General features: G+C 36.7%; 1 protein-coding gene across 1 annotated transcript; it reads left to right on the forward strand.

The window, feature by feature from the left end:
- The first annotated feature begins 294 nt into the window (after positions 1–294).
- On the forward strand, positions 295–16,534 carry LOC140749206 (myotubularin-related protein 10-B). The gene is made up of 12 exons (XM_073082253.1): positions 295–852; positions 1,058–1,112; positions 8,853–8,989; positions 10,029–10,187; positions 10,558–11,013; positions 11,318–11,488; positions 11,922–12,051; positions 12,713–12,848; positions 13,187–13,430; positions 13,688–13,835; positions 13,970–14,178; positions 14,571–16,534. The coding sequence occupies exons 1-12, from the start codon at positions 796–798 to the stop codon at positions 14,796–14,798; spliced, it is 2,130 nt and encodes a 709-aa protein (XP_072938354.1). The 5' UTR covers positions 295–795; the 3' UTR covers positions 14,799–16,534.
- The last annotated feature ends 857 nt before the right edge of the window (positions 16,535–17,391 follow it).

A 17,391-nucleotide genomic window follows, 5' to 3' on the forward strand; every position in this document is an offset into this window, starting at 1 on the left:
GAGAAACCTCCTACTTTTTTGAAGTCGGTTAAAAATACAATCCTTATTTTATTTCTTAGAAATTGTAGAGAATACGCAATAATCTACCCGTCGAAAATAGGAAAGTACAAAAATGTGACGCGAAGCGAGCGAGAAACGGCAACATATTAGTATTTATCTATGATTGCAAGTTTGCATCCAAAGAGTATAGTAGCCCAACTGCAACTATCAAACTTTTGATTGTACAACCATATTTATGTCTAAAATGTATTATAACAATTACGCATCACACACATATCGCTATAATAGGGTTTAATAACTTTTTTATTTCTGGAGAGTATACGCAAAAAATCTTTAAGATAATTTTAATAAAATTTTGACATCATTTCACTGTAATAGACAACTCTAATGAACGAAAAGAAGAGAGTGACATTTTGTCGTTTGCGTCGGGACATGTAAATCGTTAATAAAAATTTTACATTTTCGTCCTGAAATACGAGAATTATGATCATTATGCTATTTTTAGGCATAATGAACTATGTTTAGAATAAAACACTTCGGGTCCGCTGTGAAAAAACGATGCGTGTGTACGCCGTTTCGTAAACATATAGTGCGATGTTTGTGGGAATGATTGTTATCATATTTATGTAAAATATATCATAATCATGTGGAAAACCTGTGTTATAACTAATTATCGCTTTGTGCTGTACCTGGTGTAAGGAATTACTTAAATTGAATAGTATACATAATCTATAATATAGGTTAAATTGGGTCATCTCAGTGGACATAGTTATCGAGTCGTACCTATTGATTACAATGAACGAAAAAAAGCTGGTGCAGAATTTCACGAGTTACATCAATGTATCGCCCGTGGTGAGTTTCTCTTATCATTAAAACGACATTTGATAAATTATATCACTTCAGTGTTACAATACGATAACTTAAAAAGTATAACCAAACATAAACAGTGAATGTTAAACGATGTGTGTAAAAAAAGGATAATGTTTGAATACGCATTAAAATTACTTAAAATTATGAATATACTTTCTAAATAACCTTACCTTGTATTACCTTACAGAATAATGGAGATAGAAATGGTTCAGTTCAAGAGTTGAAACCGAAGCTATTAAATGGTGAGTGCTTTTCATTATCAAATTGGATTACTTATAGTACCTACTTATACTTACGATATTTTTACCCTACTTTATCAATATAGTGACATAATGTAATTACAAATAGTTGACAATACAAACCACATATATTTTGAATCTGCATCAAATCTAGTTGAACATTTAATAATGTGAATTAAGTATTTGCTTAAGTAGTTCCAATATAAAGAGTAGTCAAAAGATCTATAGCGAAACCTCTGCTGTACCTATATGTTATACAGGGTGAATTTTTCAAACCGGCCTTCAGGGCCAAATCCCAAACTATACGGATTAGCGAAAAATGCTGAAAGGAATTACAAGGCCGATTTTGATAAAAACTAAAACTATATCATTACTTTTTCAAAATATCTTTTTGAACCGAAGGAACCGGGAATCGAACGTATTCATTTTGAACAAAAATATACCCTCCCACTTCCGCCATCCCACTATCTGATAGTGTTAGAATAACTTCATAACTTGACTTTAGTGTGACCTGTGAAGTGGACACCATAATATAAGGGATGAACTTGGTAAAGATCTTTATAATTATTTCTATATCTGGAGAGCTTATTAACCTTTAGTTTTAATTTTTAACAATAAAGTCAGCAGTTCGCTCTAACTTTTACGTTACATATGATTTTCAGCTAAAATGTTGCCTGTATTGTATAGACACAACTTTACCGATAATGCGTAGACTTCATAAACAAGCTTTTATCGTCTTATTGTTCAGTTATAATTAACCACAACTTACATATTGTCTCCTTAGACTCAAAACAATCATTACAACCAACTCAGAAAATAGTTAAAATAAGACAAATGCAATAAAATATTCAATGTTTTTTATTTCTCTTCTACTTTTGAGTAAGTGGTTTTTTACTTTACAGAAAGAAAAAAAAATTATGTACTCAACTAGTCGTAAGATAGATCATGCAGCCTATTATACTATATTAGCTGACCCGGCAAACTTTTTTCTGCCTCAAAATCTATTTATCAAATATATTTTATATAAAATATAGCCTATGTTACTCGTGGATAATGTAGTTTTCGAATGGTGAAAGAATTTTTAAAATCGGTCCAGTAGTTTTTGAGCCTATTCATTACAATCAAACAAACAAACAAAGTTTTCCTCGTTATAATATTAGTATAGATTTATTGATATTCCTATTTACATAAAGCATAAGCTCCTTAAAACTTTTGCCTACGTCACCATTCCTCCATCGCACCACTCGCCGAAGGATGAAGTTCCATCCACACCAACTGGACCCGTGGCGGTCCTCCACAGTTCGGTTTGCACGGACATTCTTGCCACGAACGTGCAAGATGTGGAATGAACTTCCTCCTGAGGTATTCCCAGAGCGCTATGACATGGGGCTCTTCAAAAAAGGTGCAAAAAGAGCTCTCCTTCAAAGCCGGCGATGCATTGGCGACTCCTCTGGTGTTGCAAATGTTCATAGGCGACGTTGACTACTTTCCATCAGGTAGCACGTCTGCTTTATCGTTAGGCTCAAACATATAAAAAATAAAAAAGTGTGTAATTTTTTTACGTTTTTGTTTTCAAATTTCATTGAGATTATATGATAAACTTATCATTGGTAAGCAAACAAATCTCAGGTAGAGTACATTTATATGGAAATTAATTATCAATAACCTCTTTCCTATGAGAAGTTCACTAAAAAGATGTAACCCATTCATAACTGTCTGCCTCTGGCTCATAGGGATCTCCATAGAATCTTACGGTAATTGTAGGAAGCTCAGGGGTTACAAATAAAATATTATTTTAATGACTAAATTTCCTTTCCTCGTATCATCAAGAGTTTTATAGATGTGTCTCAAAGAACAATTTATCACCATGAAGGAGACTACATTGACATTTGATCAATAACTTCACAATTACTTTACATATTTCATAATCCATTTTGATAAAATTGTTTTTACTTTATTATGACTATTCTAGCCGGATGCTTCCTCTATAAGTAATTAATTTATTTATAAGTTTTGAGAAATGAGATTTAAGAGGGCATGTCACAGGACCTGTGCCTCGCACAATACCACCCGCTCTAAAGATTGCTGAATGTCCATAGGGACAGATTGCAATATCACCTGGTTAAAAAAAAAAAAAAAAAATTATAAGTTGCATCATATAAAGCGAGAGTACTGTGGGTACCGCACTCACATTAACATATGTTAAATGTACAACTAAAAATTAATATGTACCTAAATAAAATCATGTGTGAAAATAATTGTTGGTGCAATCTAAAGGAACTATGAACAATGCTATAATATTTATATTATGTTACATTGTGATGAGTAACATTAAACAAATTTTACTTAGTAGATATTCATGGTCAAAGAACAATGTTTTAAAAAAATCTGATTTATTGAAAGGCTAACCTCGGAAGATAATTTTAATGCTCTAGTTATAAAAATACTCATCAAAATTTATTTAACAATACCGTATAGAAAATCAAATGAAATATGTAATTTAAAAAGTAATTTAAAAAGTTTATTTTAAATTATAATTATGAAATAAAGTAATTATGAAAAAACGACGTATGAAACAGTTTGTTTACTAAGTGTGGCCGAAATTTTCTATTGGCTAACCACATTATAGCAGTAGGCACTGACACACGACCAGCGATGATGTAAATTACAATAATAACTTCATTACGTATGCGTTACGCGCTCATAACTGTACCGCTGCTTATGGGCGCCTGGTACACGCACCAACTTACCTCCTGTATTAGGACCATAGTTTATATAATATCAAACTAGTTTGATTCTTAATCACATATAAATAATGTCTATGATGTCCTGATATAAAGTTGTTTTTATTGCATTACGCTTCCTTTGTTTATGGTAAGTTAGGAAGCTTTCTTTGAGATTCAGTTGATATTGTTCAGTGGTAGAGGTGACATGGGAGTGTTGAGGCCAGGTTAGTTAATTCAAAGTTCATAATCACAAATAGCGTACACATCTCTTATCGATTATTTATTTATAAACAGAAAAATTAAAGATCAGCCTTTAGTGGCAACAACGCATCTACGTCATATTTGGGGTCGATTAGAAATGTTAACGGGAGGCTTTAACACTTAAAGTTGGTTGGACTTCATACTTTCTATTGATACTTAAGTTATTTAAAATATAAAGTTTTATACTGTCCTTCCTTTAATGGCTTATTATTTGGCTACAGTAAAAGTTAGCCGACAAAGCAGGTATTGATTAATAAAAAGTCGTTGAAGAATGTTTCTTTGTAATTTACACATTAACAAGTAAAACGAGTAAACAAAGTTTAGTCATGTGTATCTTGTATATAAAATGAACTCATTGTCTCAATGTTTTTCCATATACATGATTGATCAATGGCAGATATTATTATATTTATCGAAATAGGTAAGGATGCACATAGAACGTTTAAAAAAACGCATGTTCCAATCGTACCGATTATAAAAAGACAAAGTTTGATTTTAACAATAAAAGCATAAAAAATAAATGGGTTATCGCACACCCTTGACATCTTTACGTTATCATGTGTGGTTAGTCATGGTTAAAATAAAACTTTCAGTTTTTATCGACACAAATGTGCACACGAGTATACACTATCTAAAAACTAATTCGCATTGTAGCAGTAATGTAAATATATCCATTTCTATTATCTATTATGATTTATCTTATAAAGTTACTATATTAGATAGGTATGTATTGATGCAATATTTCTATATTACTATTCTTACTTACGAACAAAAAGTATATACGGGATGAAAAATATAATAGAGACTATGCTCCTAATCAAAGAAAACTCCAAACAAATAGGCAAAAATATTAAGCGTTTTTGCCAATTGTTCCACAGAATAAAAAAAATCTATTAGCTTGAACGAGCTCGAAATCGTAAAGTTTCAGTACTATTTATATAAATAGAGAGGAATATGGCATACATAAATACAAATATAACGCATGGATACAATCAGGCTCGGGAATAAACACGCGGGGAATCCTTAAATACTAGCTTCTTGTTCATTGTTGTTAGACATCCTATATCTTGTCAAATATGACATGACAAAATATTTCTCGTGTTATTTTCCTCAATGATTAACTACGAATTGTTATGAAAACGAATGGTTACGCCATTCGGATCACTGAAGACCTTCAAATGAACTCGCAGTTATATATGGTAGGGGAGATTTCGCTTACGGCTCTATGCATGTAAACTTCTCTCCTCTTCTACTTTACCTACTACACTAGGATTTGCTGTAACATGTCAGGTACACACGCAAAGGTACACCTACATACCAGATCCAGTAACAAAATAATAATTACATACATACATTTACCTGTTAGACTAGCTGGAATCGAACCCTGAACTCTCCAAGGCAGACGATGTAGTGACAACTACGCCTCGCGAGTCGTGAAATATCATATGACAATATTAATGGACTTAGTAGGTCATGGAGTTAATGAGTAGCGCGTTTCGAACGGGAAATCCTATTGGATGGGCTGGGAACAGATATTTGCACGTTCGTCACCGGAACAACCGATCTAGGATAGGAAGGAACATGAACTTTTGAACAGGAACATGAAGTGCCAGTATGTAAGTTCTAAAAGGCAATATGTGATTTCAGTATGTTGTGCATAGAACGAGAGAACGTTATGTGATGTACCGAAATAATAACTTAATTACAATAAATAAAATTAGTTAAAGAGTATTCGTCAAGACAAATGAAAGGAGCGTAAACATAATGCGGTTACATTTTTTATTGAATTCCTATGGTCACCTTCCCGCTCCATCGGTTTGCCATCTAGACCGGCTCAATGATACCAGACTATTTATTACATTGGACTTAGATAAGTTTGTATGGAAGTTTTGGCTTCCCCTGGCACCGGGACTGATGAAATTCGAAAAAATCATTAAGTCAGTATGCCTATGATGGATAATAAATCTGAAAAAACAAACCTTTTTTCTCTATAGTATCTCATCAGTGTTTATTTATACTTTATACTTTCACATCAAGATAAATCTATCAAAAGAGGATTACCTACGCATGTCTGTTAATTGGCTTTAATTCTAAATACGGATACATAAGGTTATCGAGTAAAGTATTGTAATCAAAATTACATAATATAAATAACGTTCTAGCAAACATTATAATTAGTATCCCCAAAAATTAGTATATCCATTAAAGTCCTTCAAAACTTTCATTATAGCGTTATAATTCATACTTATAATTCAATTCATTATAATTAAATACTTGATAAACTTTTCATAGAGTCTCGCGCTCAACCTCGCAAGTTACATCTAAGGTAGGCTAAAGGCACGTCTCCATTTCTGCGATGTAACATGATGTGCCCGACAAGCCTGCCCTTTCAGCCTAATACGGTCTCAATTGAAAAAATATTCCGATTTTGATCCGATCGAAATTAAAAGTACACAAACAATACGAAACTTATTTATTTTCTGATTCAAGATTTGTTCACTATCTACCCTCATAGTCCCATACTAGAATTCCTCGTATGGGACTATGAGGGTACCAAAACCGTATTAACTACTCTAAAATCAATTATAGTAGTCCCATTTGACGTAATTTTCAAGAATGGGTTTCTTGAAAATTTAGTGAGATCATAAAATAAAATGATACGGTCTCCTTTCCTAGTTTCACTTGTGTTTTTTCAATGAGCGATGTTATCATTGAGTGCGGCCCGTACACTAGCAATCTTCACGGTCGCCGCTTATTGCGTAAATTGATTCTACGATAACAGATAAAAAATCTGTATTTGGTTCGCTGCAGTCGGCACCTGCCAAGGTCAGTAGAAATCAACAGTAAGGCGCTGTTCCTTATAATTTGCTATTGGAAATTGTAACACTATTAAATTAGAACCTTCGCAATTAATTCTACTCTACCTTTGACTACCTTCATAGGAGTTCAGTTTCTCATCAATGTCTCAAGTTTTATGCCGCGTCTAATCGCTTGGTACTTGCCACAAACTCCAAACCTTTACAAACGTTTGGCTTGATTTGTGGAATCAAAAGTTAAACTGTGAGTGTTAGAAACCGTTTAAATTTGTAATAACTTGTTTATAATTACTCTTAACACCTTTAACTAGGTTTACTCAAGTAAGAATTTAAAAAATGGTACAAAATGATATAATATACAATTTCAAGAACTCTCTGCCAAGTATACATAAATAACTCATCTATAAAAACGATGAAAACAAAAATCACAGCAGCACTTTTATCTGTGACAAGTTTATTTCTGTACCCAGACAATTTATCAAAGCTGTACAACAAAACAACACATTCCTTTGTCACTTATCTGAACACCGCATAAATGATATAATGGGGTCATCTTAAAATTTCACCTCGATAACCTTGACTCGATGTCTCATACTCTCTATTTATCAACTGCCCATTATTGTCCCATATTGTCCCAGTGCTGAACTCCGGTCTCCCAAAATGAGAAGGATTAAAAATCACAGTATCATAGTAGGTACCTACACCACGCTTGCCAAGTAGTATTGCTAGAGTCTCTATAATGAGAAGCCTATTTCTAATAATTTAATGCTAAACTACCAGACTATATCAATATTGACAAAATGTACGAAAAATCTAAATTATGTACATAGTCCAGCCAGACTTTAAGATCAGTTCATTTCATCGCAGTATTACTCACCGAAATTTTAGTAAAACAAACTTTTACGGTGTGTATACGTAATGCGATATGTCGCTTGTCATTATAAAGTACGGATAGAGATTTTAAAATTAACAGCACTGCATCAAACGAAATTGTGGTGTTATTTCTGTGACCATTGTTTGAGATTTTAAATAGTACGAGTACTACCTATTTCTGGTATTTAATATGTATGTTTCTACGATCAAAATAAATCACCTATATACTATTTGTTAGGAAATATTCACTATTAGGTACACAGTTTTATATTTATAATAGTCACAAGTACAAATGACATACAGAGCCTTACATTTATTAATTCCTTTTTTATCAGAAAAACGTTGACGTCACTGAGGTATCGACCACGATACCGACATAAACCGATGTTTATTTTTAATATTATCTTGTAATGAGTCATCCTTGTAGCGTTTTGATAACGGCGATGATCCTCACATCGTCGACAGCGAGTCTATGATACACCCCAAACATGGTTCCATTTGAAGTAGTCATAGGATGTTCTATCTATATTGTATTGTACGAATTTTAAAGGCTGCTTAGATGCTTAACGCGACCTTAAGAGAGCCTGTATCATAATCCTGCTATTTTTTAAATATTTACCTAATATTATTAACTGACACTAACAGTTTAATATACCTAACCTTTTCCCATGCTTTTGGGAAGTCCAAGGAAGTTATTTTCAATAGGAGGTCTACTATGTAAGCCCAATATCTGCCGTTTTCTCCGAAGTATTAGGCATTTCTAACGCCGCATTACTTACGGATATCCGTTTCTGATGATTATCACGAATTAGCGTTGTATGGCTTTAAGGGACTTTAAGTCTGTCCGAATATAAAAGCTAAGCTAGCTAAGTGGCTAAGCTAAAATCCAACATCATGTGTTACATACTTAATATGGATTAAGTAAGACCTTGCAACATGATTTCTGAAAAATGGGAGTACATTTTTTCAGTCTTTCGACTTTCGTCCTTCTATTTCTATGCAGCGCGACAAATTGAGACTGGAGTCGGTGTTGGCCCGTGGTAATATAATTATGAAATGTTTTTCAGGCGAGCAGATAGCGGGGGCGGCGCACAGCGTGGTGATGCTGGCGCCGCTCAGCGAGATGGACCGCGGCCGCTACGGCTCGCTATTCGTCACCAACTACAAGGTGTCCTTCGTGCCGTTGGACCACACCATCAACGATGTAAGTACTTGTTTTATTTGTCCATTACTGGTCCATTGAACTCATCTCCGGATAGGCAGAATTTTGAATACTATATCCTTATACTTGATTGATATGAATACCTTAGTTAGCTTTGAGAAAATTTGGAGAATTTTCAAATTGGGAGGCTTTTATGTAAATGATACACTTTCTTTCTTTGTTTATCTTACGTTTTGTCAGCACTCGTACAAACTGCAATAGATTCTACAAGTCGTTTGCAATATATGCACATATGAAGGTGAAAAATGTTAAACATTTTATGTAAGGAATGAGACGACAGGATTTTATCGCAATAAATAAGATTGATTATTATCGTCTCCACATTGCTTGTGCTACCGATCTGATTAAAAAAAAAACAATGATATGATAGCTTTTGAAACCAGTAGTTTATATTATTTAACGAATCCTATTTTAAAAGAGATTCGAACACTGTTTTGACCTATTGTTATAATCCTTTTTTTTTTGTATAAATAAAGTATGTATCTGTCTGACATGTAGTCGCGCACATGATTGATGTTAAATAATGATTAACTTCTATTATTATTTGTATATTCCATATTACAGTTATGGTTTACAGAAGTAGGTATATTTATAAACTTTTAGAATCAAGTTGACTGCATGCTATTTAAGAATTCCCAGGTATTAATAATTTTAAACTACTACTTTCCTTCTCTCCGCCAGCCAAAACCCATAAGTAGAACTACTATTGTTCTTGTTCTATATACTAAGACACTTAAATGAACTAAGTTATAGTCCGCGCCAAACTACTAGTCCGCGCCAAACTACTAGTCCGCTCTGAATATAGAAACGAGTTGCGTCGACTAGCAAATTGTAGATATAAGCGGGACGAAGACAGCGCGGGACCCCTCCCGGCACCGTCCGCTGCCCGCTCTCGCCCACGGGTACATAGCTGTGTTAGTATGACCTTACGTTGATACGGAATATATGCTTGTAGTTGAGCGTAACAACTTCAGAGCGGTGTAGCAGTTTGGCGCGGACTATACGTGTATATATAATATAGGAATGCGGTCAAAAGAACCATCTTGTGGGCGTGTACGACGTGCCGCTGACGGGCGTGGGCGCGCTGTGGCTGACGGACGGCGGCGCGGCGCGGCGCCGGCGCCTGCTGCCGCGCGCAGACGTGCCCGTCAAGCTGAAGGGGCTGCAGGTCGTTTGTAAGGTACGAGGGTATTATGTAGGATTTCGTGTTCAAGTTAGACGCTCTTGGTGCATTGCCAGACAATTTTATCGGATATTAAATTTAAAATATCATCTTCGTTGCTGTAAATATGCGATGCAGAATTGAAGTATCAGTTGTCTGCAATTCACTAGAATTGCTACTAGGTTTTTAATATTTGTTTGTTAACGTTTAAGATACAGCTAGGATTTCTATATTATGTAAATTTACGTCATTGTATAGAATACCTATCTGAAAAAAGATGACGATTAAAAGATAAGTTTTGAAAGACACTTGAAGTGACCATACAGTCTAGTTTTTAAAGTGAAAGTACATATGAAATTTAAAAAAGAGCCTATAATTTTCGTTCCAGAACATGAAAGTGCTGTCGTTCAGTTTCGCGAACTCGCCCATCGGCAGCGGCAGGAAGGTAGCGATGGCGCTGTTGCATCACGCGTTCCCCAAGCGACACGACTTACTCTTCGCCTTCGAGTACAAGGAGCCGTACTACCCCACCCTCCCGTCCGACATGAACATGTTCCAACGGCCGGGGGACTGGAGACGGGAGCTGGAGCGGTGCGAGTGTCCACACTGGAGGATAACCTGCATCAACGGGACCTCGGACGCGTTCATGCTGACTGCGGGCGAGACGCTGATAGTGCCGAGTTCGGTGCTGGACTACAACCTGATGGAGACGGCCCGGCACTTCAGGTCGGGGCGGGTGCCCATCTGGGTGTGGGGGCGCGCGGAGGGCGCGGCGCTGCTGCGGAGCGGCGAGCTGCTGCCCACTGAGCAGTCCGCCACCGCGGAGAGCGTGCTATTGGAACAGGTTGGTACTTGACTCAATACAAACCGTGTAATTTTTATTACTTTGCAATAGTTGTTAGTTGTTTTGTCAGACAAATATATCCTGTGTGCATTGGCTTCATTATTAATTTTCTGCCTCTGCGTTCAGTTCTCTGCCAATATTGAGCTATTCATATATTCGCCATCGCTTACCAGATACTTCACATCGGAATACATAGCAGCGATTGAGAATCGCTGTAAGGGAGGAATGACACAATTATCCGGATAACAGAATTGCACTGTGAAAATTTTCCTCGTGTTTTATTAAAATAAACTCGATGTTCCAGGTGCGCCGTTCCCACCCGAAGCTGACGCCGCCGTACGTGATCTACCTGTGCGGCAACCCGTTCGCGAGCGGCGGGAACAGCGCCAACACGCTGCCGCCGCTCGCCGCGCTGCACGCCTCCTACAAGAAGCTCGCTGAACTGTGCACGCCCACTACGCTGTCAAACTTCTGGGTAAGATTGACACTACATTGTGTATAGTAACTGTTTTAAGTTTTGCGCTATGTTGGGCAATTTAAGCGATGAAAGAACACCATGCATTTTTAATATTTTTTTTGTCAATATTACGTGACTACTACGAAATGTCACGTAAATTCATAAATCGCAAAAATTTACATTAGTTACATCACTAAAAGAAAACTAACGCAGGCGAATTATTCTTGATCTCATCTAATGATATCTACCTACTACTTTACCTTTATACAGTAAAGTGAGTACTATTATATAATAAAACACATCATGTTATAGTCACATACCATCCAGAATCATGTTCCATTCTAGCCACAATTTTCACAAATTTGTGATTTATTTTATTAAGTTTCATGCTGAGTGGGGGGGGGGATCCATCCTCAAGAGTGCATGTATTGATGTCGCCCCTCCCCCTCAGATGCAGGACTCGCAGTACTACTCGATCCTGGAGTCGAGCCGGTGGCTGCGGCACGTGGGCGCGTGCCTGGCCGCCGCGCGCACCGCCGCGCAGCGCCTCGCCGGGAACGTCACCGTCGTGCTGCAGGAGGGTACGCACCACCTCCACTGACACTACCAATACCACCTCCACTATTGTTACGACTAACACCACCACCGACTTTACCGAAACCACCAACAATACTACAGCCACCGTCATTAGCACCACCACTACCAACATTACGTATGCCGCCAATACCAACATTATTACAATCTTCATCCTTCATCAACATAATCATTGAATTAGCAGTAGTCCACGCCACAGTCACCACCACCACAAAATTTTACTTCTCCAAATAGGTGGTGGAATTACGCTTATTATCCTCACATCTATACCTATCACTATCTATACCTACCATCATCACTATACTATCTGATAGTCACTATTCCTCCTTCAGACTTCACAACAACACAGAAACATTAAATATGTAACATTACCCCCATCATGACAAACCACTGCCACCACAATATTGGTAATGATATCAATTACTGGAACAATTATCCTAAAATTATCATAATGACCACCAAAGAAATAATCACCTGTTCTACACATGCACCTAGAACCACCACAACCAAATCACCACCCCCAACACGACATCTTCCACCCACCTTCCACGGCGATCACCAACAGCATCGTTGCCATTTGACCCTAAAAGTATTATATTCTTATCTTTATCCAAACCCATTGTTAACAAGATACATTGCATATTGCAGGCGATGGCGTGGACTACTGCGCAGTGGTGTCATCGCTTACGCAGCTGCTGGTGGATCCGTACTTCCGCACCATATCGGGCTTCCAGTCTCTGATACAGAAGGAGTGGGTGGCGCTCGGACACCCGTTTTGTGATCGGTTCGTATCTTATATAAATCTTTCGTCTTGTATTGTTTTTCATTTAATAGCCGTAAAAAAAGATACGTAACGCCCTTCTTATGCGGATGTAATTCTGGTAGTATGTGTGTACATATTATAACATACTTCATTATTATCAAGATCCTGTGGGACAGTTGACAGAGCATGGTTACAGTGTTCCCTTATGCCGACCAGTTTCAATTCGCTTCAAGTTTCTTGTACAACTTTGTTTATGGCAATAATCGTTTGCTGTCAGGTCTGCCGAGGACAGCCATGTTTATTTTTTCCTTGTACTCTTGCAAAAAAGGTCATCTGATTGAACCTTATGTTTTTCACAGATTTGGACTACCTCGTCCAGGTAGTCCAAAGGAGGAATCAGGTCGGGAGAGTCCCGCGGTGGCGCAAGCTGCCCCCGTGTTCCTGTTGTTCCTCGATTGTGCGTGGCAGTTGCAGCAGCAGTTCCCCGCCGCCTTCCAGTACACCGAGACATACCTCACTACGCTGTGGGACTGCGCGCACAACCACGTGTTCGACACGTTCCTGTTCAACTGCCCGAGGGACCGCGAACTCGCTAGTGCCAAGGTACACGCTGAGTGGTAAAAATGTGTGTAGTTCTCTGAAGATTTTGATTAGTATTTTAGTGGTAATATTGGCTTTGATTCTTTTTTAACTGCACTTGGACATAACAGATGGATATTTAGTTCACTCACAACAATTTTTAAATTTATAAAAGAAAAAATATTGTTCTTATCGTTAATGAATCAGATTCCCTTATTGTACTAGTATTTAAAATGTTAAACGTTCATATAAAATAATACGATTTAATGTTCTGATTTCAGAATTTTGTGCAAAGGCCTGTCTGGGATTGGGAAGAGCAGTTTTCAGAGCAAGACATAGCGCTGTTCTACAATCCCCTGTTTGTTGGTAACAAACCCGTGCAGTTGCATTCATCGCCCCTGATGCATTCGTCACCCCTGCAGAGGTTATGTAAGTAAAATTTCTATTTATTCCGAAAATATAAAAATCAAATTAGTCTAAATTGAAAGTTTGACAAGAGATATTGCACATTTTAAAGTATATAACTGTCTAAGTCTTAATAATAATTTGAAATGTTCCTGCAGCATCAGCGTCGGGCGTCAGCGGAGTCAGCTCGGGCACGACGGGGACGGCGACGACCGGCGGCCTGCCCGACGCGCCGCTGCCGGCCAGCGCCTGCGTGTCGCGCGTGGAGCTGTGGGCGCAGTGCTACGAGCGTTGGCTGCCGCCGCTGGACGCGCCGCACGCCGGCCGCGCGCAGCTGCTGCTCGCCTACTGCTCGCTGCGGACGCAGGTACGACACGACGGCTGCTGCTCGCCTACTGCTCGCTGAAGTCACTGAAGTGCCACGAGCGTAGGACGTCGCTACGAATACTACTAATGTTCATTTTATTAAAATTATAAACTTTCTCCGAGGTTTCGTCCGCATTAATTTAAAGGTATTGAGAATAAAGTAATTCTTTATTCTTACGTAATATTATGATTTTATTATTCACTAAAATGAATCTTTAAAAATCGTTTCATCCAGTCGCGATATGTTACATTTCATCGTATACATTGGATAACAACACTTTATATCACTTGGCTGATTTTAGTCAAATTGAGCACAAAAATCTATTTAATATTAATTAGGTGCATTATATTTCTGTATAAATCGCATATGAAACACTCAATTTCTCATTCCAGATCCAAAAGCTAAATGAGAAAATCTCGTCGCTGTCCATCCTGAGCAACCGGCAGTCTAACGGCGACGCGGATGCGGAGGCTCCGCGCGCGCCGGCCGTGTCGCGCTTCTTCCCGTTCAGCGTGCAGCGCGCCCATACACTCGCGCGAGATCTAGACTCTATGCAGCTCAGCCTCATCGACGCGAGCCTGCTGCTCGACTCGCAGTCGCTGCTCAACGCGCCCGATTAAATGTGGAGAGATGGGCGTGTGAGTGTGGCTGTTCGTCTGCATATTTCATTGAATTGGAATGGAGTTATCTGTATAGAATGAGTGTTAATACACTCATTCGCTCTTGTTGATTAAATTTAAATAGAAAACCGCAACGAGATATTGAACGTCTGTTTCGAAATTTTCATATAAACTGTGCCAAACGTTGAGATTTTAATTCCAGCGATTGTAAAATTATTTATTACTGTATGTATTAGAATAGCAATATATTGTTTTTATATAACACTTATATTAAAAATGTCCCAATTCACTATTTTTCCATCGGTGTTTCATCATTATTATATCTCGTTGCTATCAAATTAAATGAACATGTTAGACGAACAGAAGCAACACGTAGAACAAGCTTTGAACAAGGCGGTCATATACAGTACGCTAAAGCCATTTTATCGATGAGTATTAGAACATATAAATAAAATAAATATTAATATATTTCCGTTAATTTGTGACGTACATAAATATTACAATGTTGTAAATAAAGACTAGAGTCGCTTACAGTGCTAGTGTGTAAAATGTGAACGAGTTTTTAAATTAATTAAGCTTTCTATGAGAAGGAATTGATTGTATATTGTGTAGAACAAATAATTTTAAATATTATTTATATTTATGGATGGTTTGACCATGTTTCAAAGATTCTGCAATTTGAATATTCATATGGCGTTGTATGGTTCGAATCAATTTTAATTATATGAAGGTAGCACGGCTAGCATACTAATAACAGGAATTACAATTTATATTGGAAGGCAATAAATCGGTTCTTATAGGCAATCTGTCCCCAAAAATAGTAGGGTCGCGCCGCCTCCAATTATCACGAATCGATAAATGCAACAATCTACGTAATCAAAAATCTAGCTTGGCAATGTGAACGATTGATATTAGTTTCGAGCATGCTCCCCGAGATGGTAACTTATTTGTATAACGGTCATTTGGTGTAAGGCAAAGCCTTTTATATTGTGATGATAATACAACAAAAAGAGAAAATATTTATTCACTCAACAAATGTGGTGAAATATTTTAAATTTAGTTTTGCTAGGATTTAAACAATGCCGATTCTGCGAATTTTTAATGTATTGATTTGCCTGTCCGGTCAATATTTAAAAAAAGAAACAAAAACCAGTGGACTATTTGCATAGTTGTTTTAAAGCCTCTCTTTTAATAATAAAACTCAGAATCTAAGAAATGAATGAATGATTTTTGTGTGTATGTAAATAACCTGTTAAAATATATTTAGCTTGATTATTTAGTCGCTTCACATAGACAGTAAAATGTATTATACTTAGTTATACACAGTAATACATATTGTTACCATGCTATTTTATATATTAGGTCACTGTATCATACTTTACGTGTTAGTTATTGTTAATCTTGGTTATGTTGTAAGTTGTGTATTAACATTATTATTTTAAATATTCATCACACTATCACGTTTCATAGCCTTAAAATAAAACGAATAAACATTATTCGTTACCTCATAATCACTTTAAGGCCAATTTCCCATTGGCTACTGTCGCGTAAGCGATAGTTGCGTAGATTATCTTAAACTATTGAGCTGACTAACCTGACTATTACCACCTCACCACAGATTCGCTTAAACTATAGTGGCCAACAGTTGATTAGCCTAACGAAACAATTACCTACAATCACCATCATCACCATTGATCACCACATACAATATATCAAATATATAAATAAAACGTATCTAATATTGTATCTAATATGAAGTCATAATTACATATTTTATTTTAATGCAAATAAATAGTCACGTTGCGTCTGAAAATGGCCGACTAAATTACTTACCACAGAAAATGAGAGAAGACTCGACTTGATCACAGACTATTATGGTTATGTAAGAGAGGACCAAAATTAATTTATTTTTGGTTATAATTAATTCGATGTTTATAATAATTATGTTGTAAATACGGCAGCTACATACTTTAGTTTGTTGTTAATGTTAATGCAACATTTTAATAATCGTTTAATTTTTATTCATAATCGCGGATCAGAGATATTTGAGAAAAATGTAAAAAAATAGTTTGTAAGAAAGTACATGATCAAAATTATAAATATTTTTGGAAAAATGTTTGAAGGCACAGAAGAGTATTATCTATTGCGGGAAAGAAAACCCAAAAATGACTTCAAGAAGGCTGTAGAATTAAAAAAGCAAATTATTATTATTATAAAGTGCTTTAATAAGGGCCCAAGAGGCACTTATCAATCATCGTCCTTAGTTTTGTTAAGACAGGTCAACTGTCAGTGATAAATGAAAAAAAATACTTTTACTACAGTTTTTATGACGTCACAGAAAAGTAAAGGTTAATCGAACTCCCCTTTTGGGGAATCCCACTGGTTCCATACATTTTTACGCTTGACTGAGCTCATGCTTCCTTTTTTTCCTTGTAAATCAATAAAGGTTTAACAAAAAAGACTTCAAACGTATAGGCTTTCGAATAAACGATACTTATCTACTCCTTTTGGTATTTTACATAAGATATATCTTCCACCAACAATACTTCTGGAAAAAATTGTGCTTAAAAGTTTAACGAACACTACGGCCCAT

The sequence above is a fragment of the Epargyreus clarus genome, unplaced genomic scaffold (genome assembly GCF_041222505.1).
Source record: "Epargyreus clarus isolate Ecla_fem2 unplaced genomic scaffold, WU_Ecla_fem_2.2 ptg000017l, whole genome shotgun sequence".
Taxonomy (NCBI): domain Eukaryota; kingdom Metazoa; phylum Arthropoda; class Insecta; order Lepidoptera; family Hesperiidae; genus Epargyreus; species Epargyreus clarus.

What these genes read in the sequence shown, in the direction of transcription:
- LOC140749206 (XM_073082253.1), top strand. Translation starts at nt 796, where the DNA reads ATGAACGAAAAAAAGCTGGTGCAGAATTTCACGAGTTACATCAATGTA. An exon ending in ACATCAATGTATCGCCCGTG is followed by an intron (nt 853 to 1,057) that starts GTGAGTTTCTCT and finishes ATTACCTTACAG; the next exon opens with AATAATGGAGATAGAAATGG. An exon ending in AGAGCGTGCTATTGGAACAG is followed by an intron (nt 11,014 to 11,317) that starts GTTGGTACTTGA and finishes TCGATGTTCCAG; the next exon opens with GTGCGCCGTTCCCACCCGAA.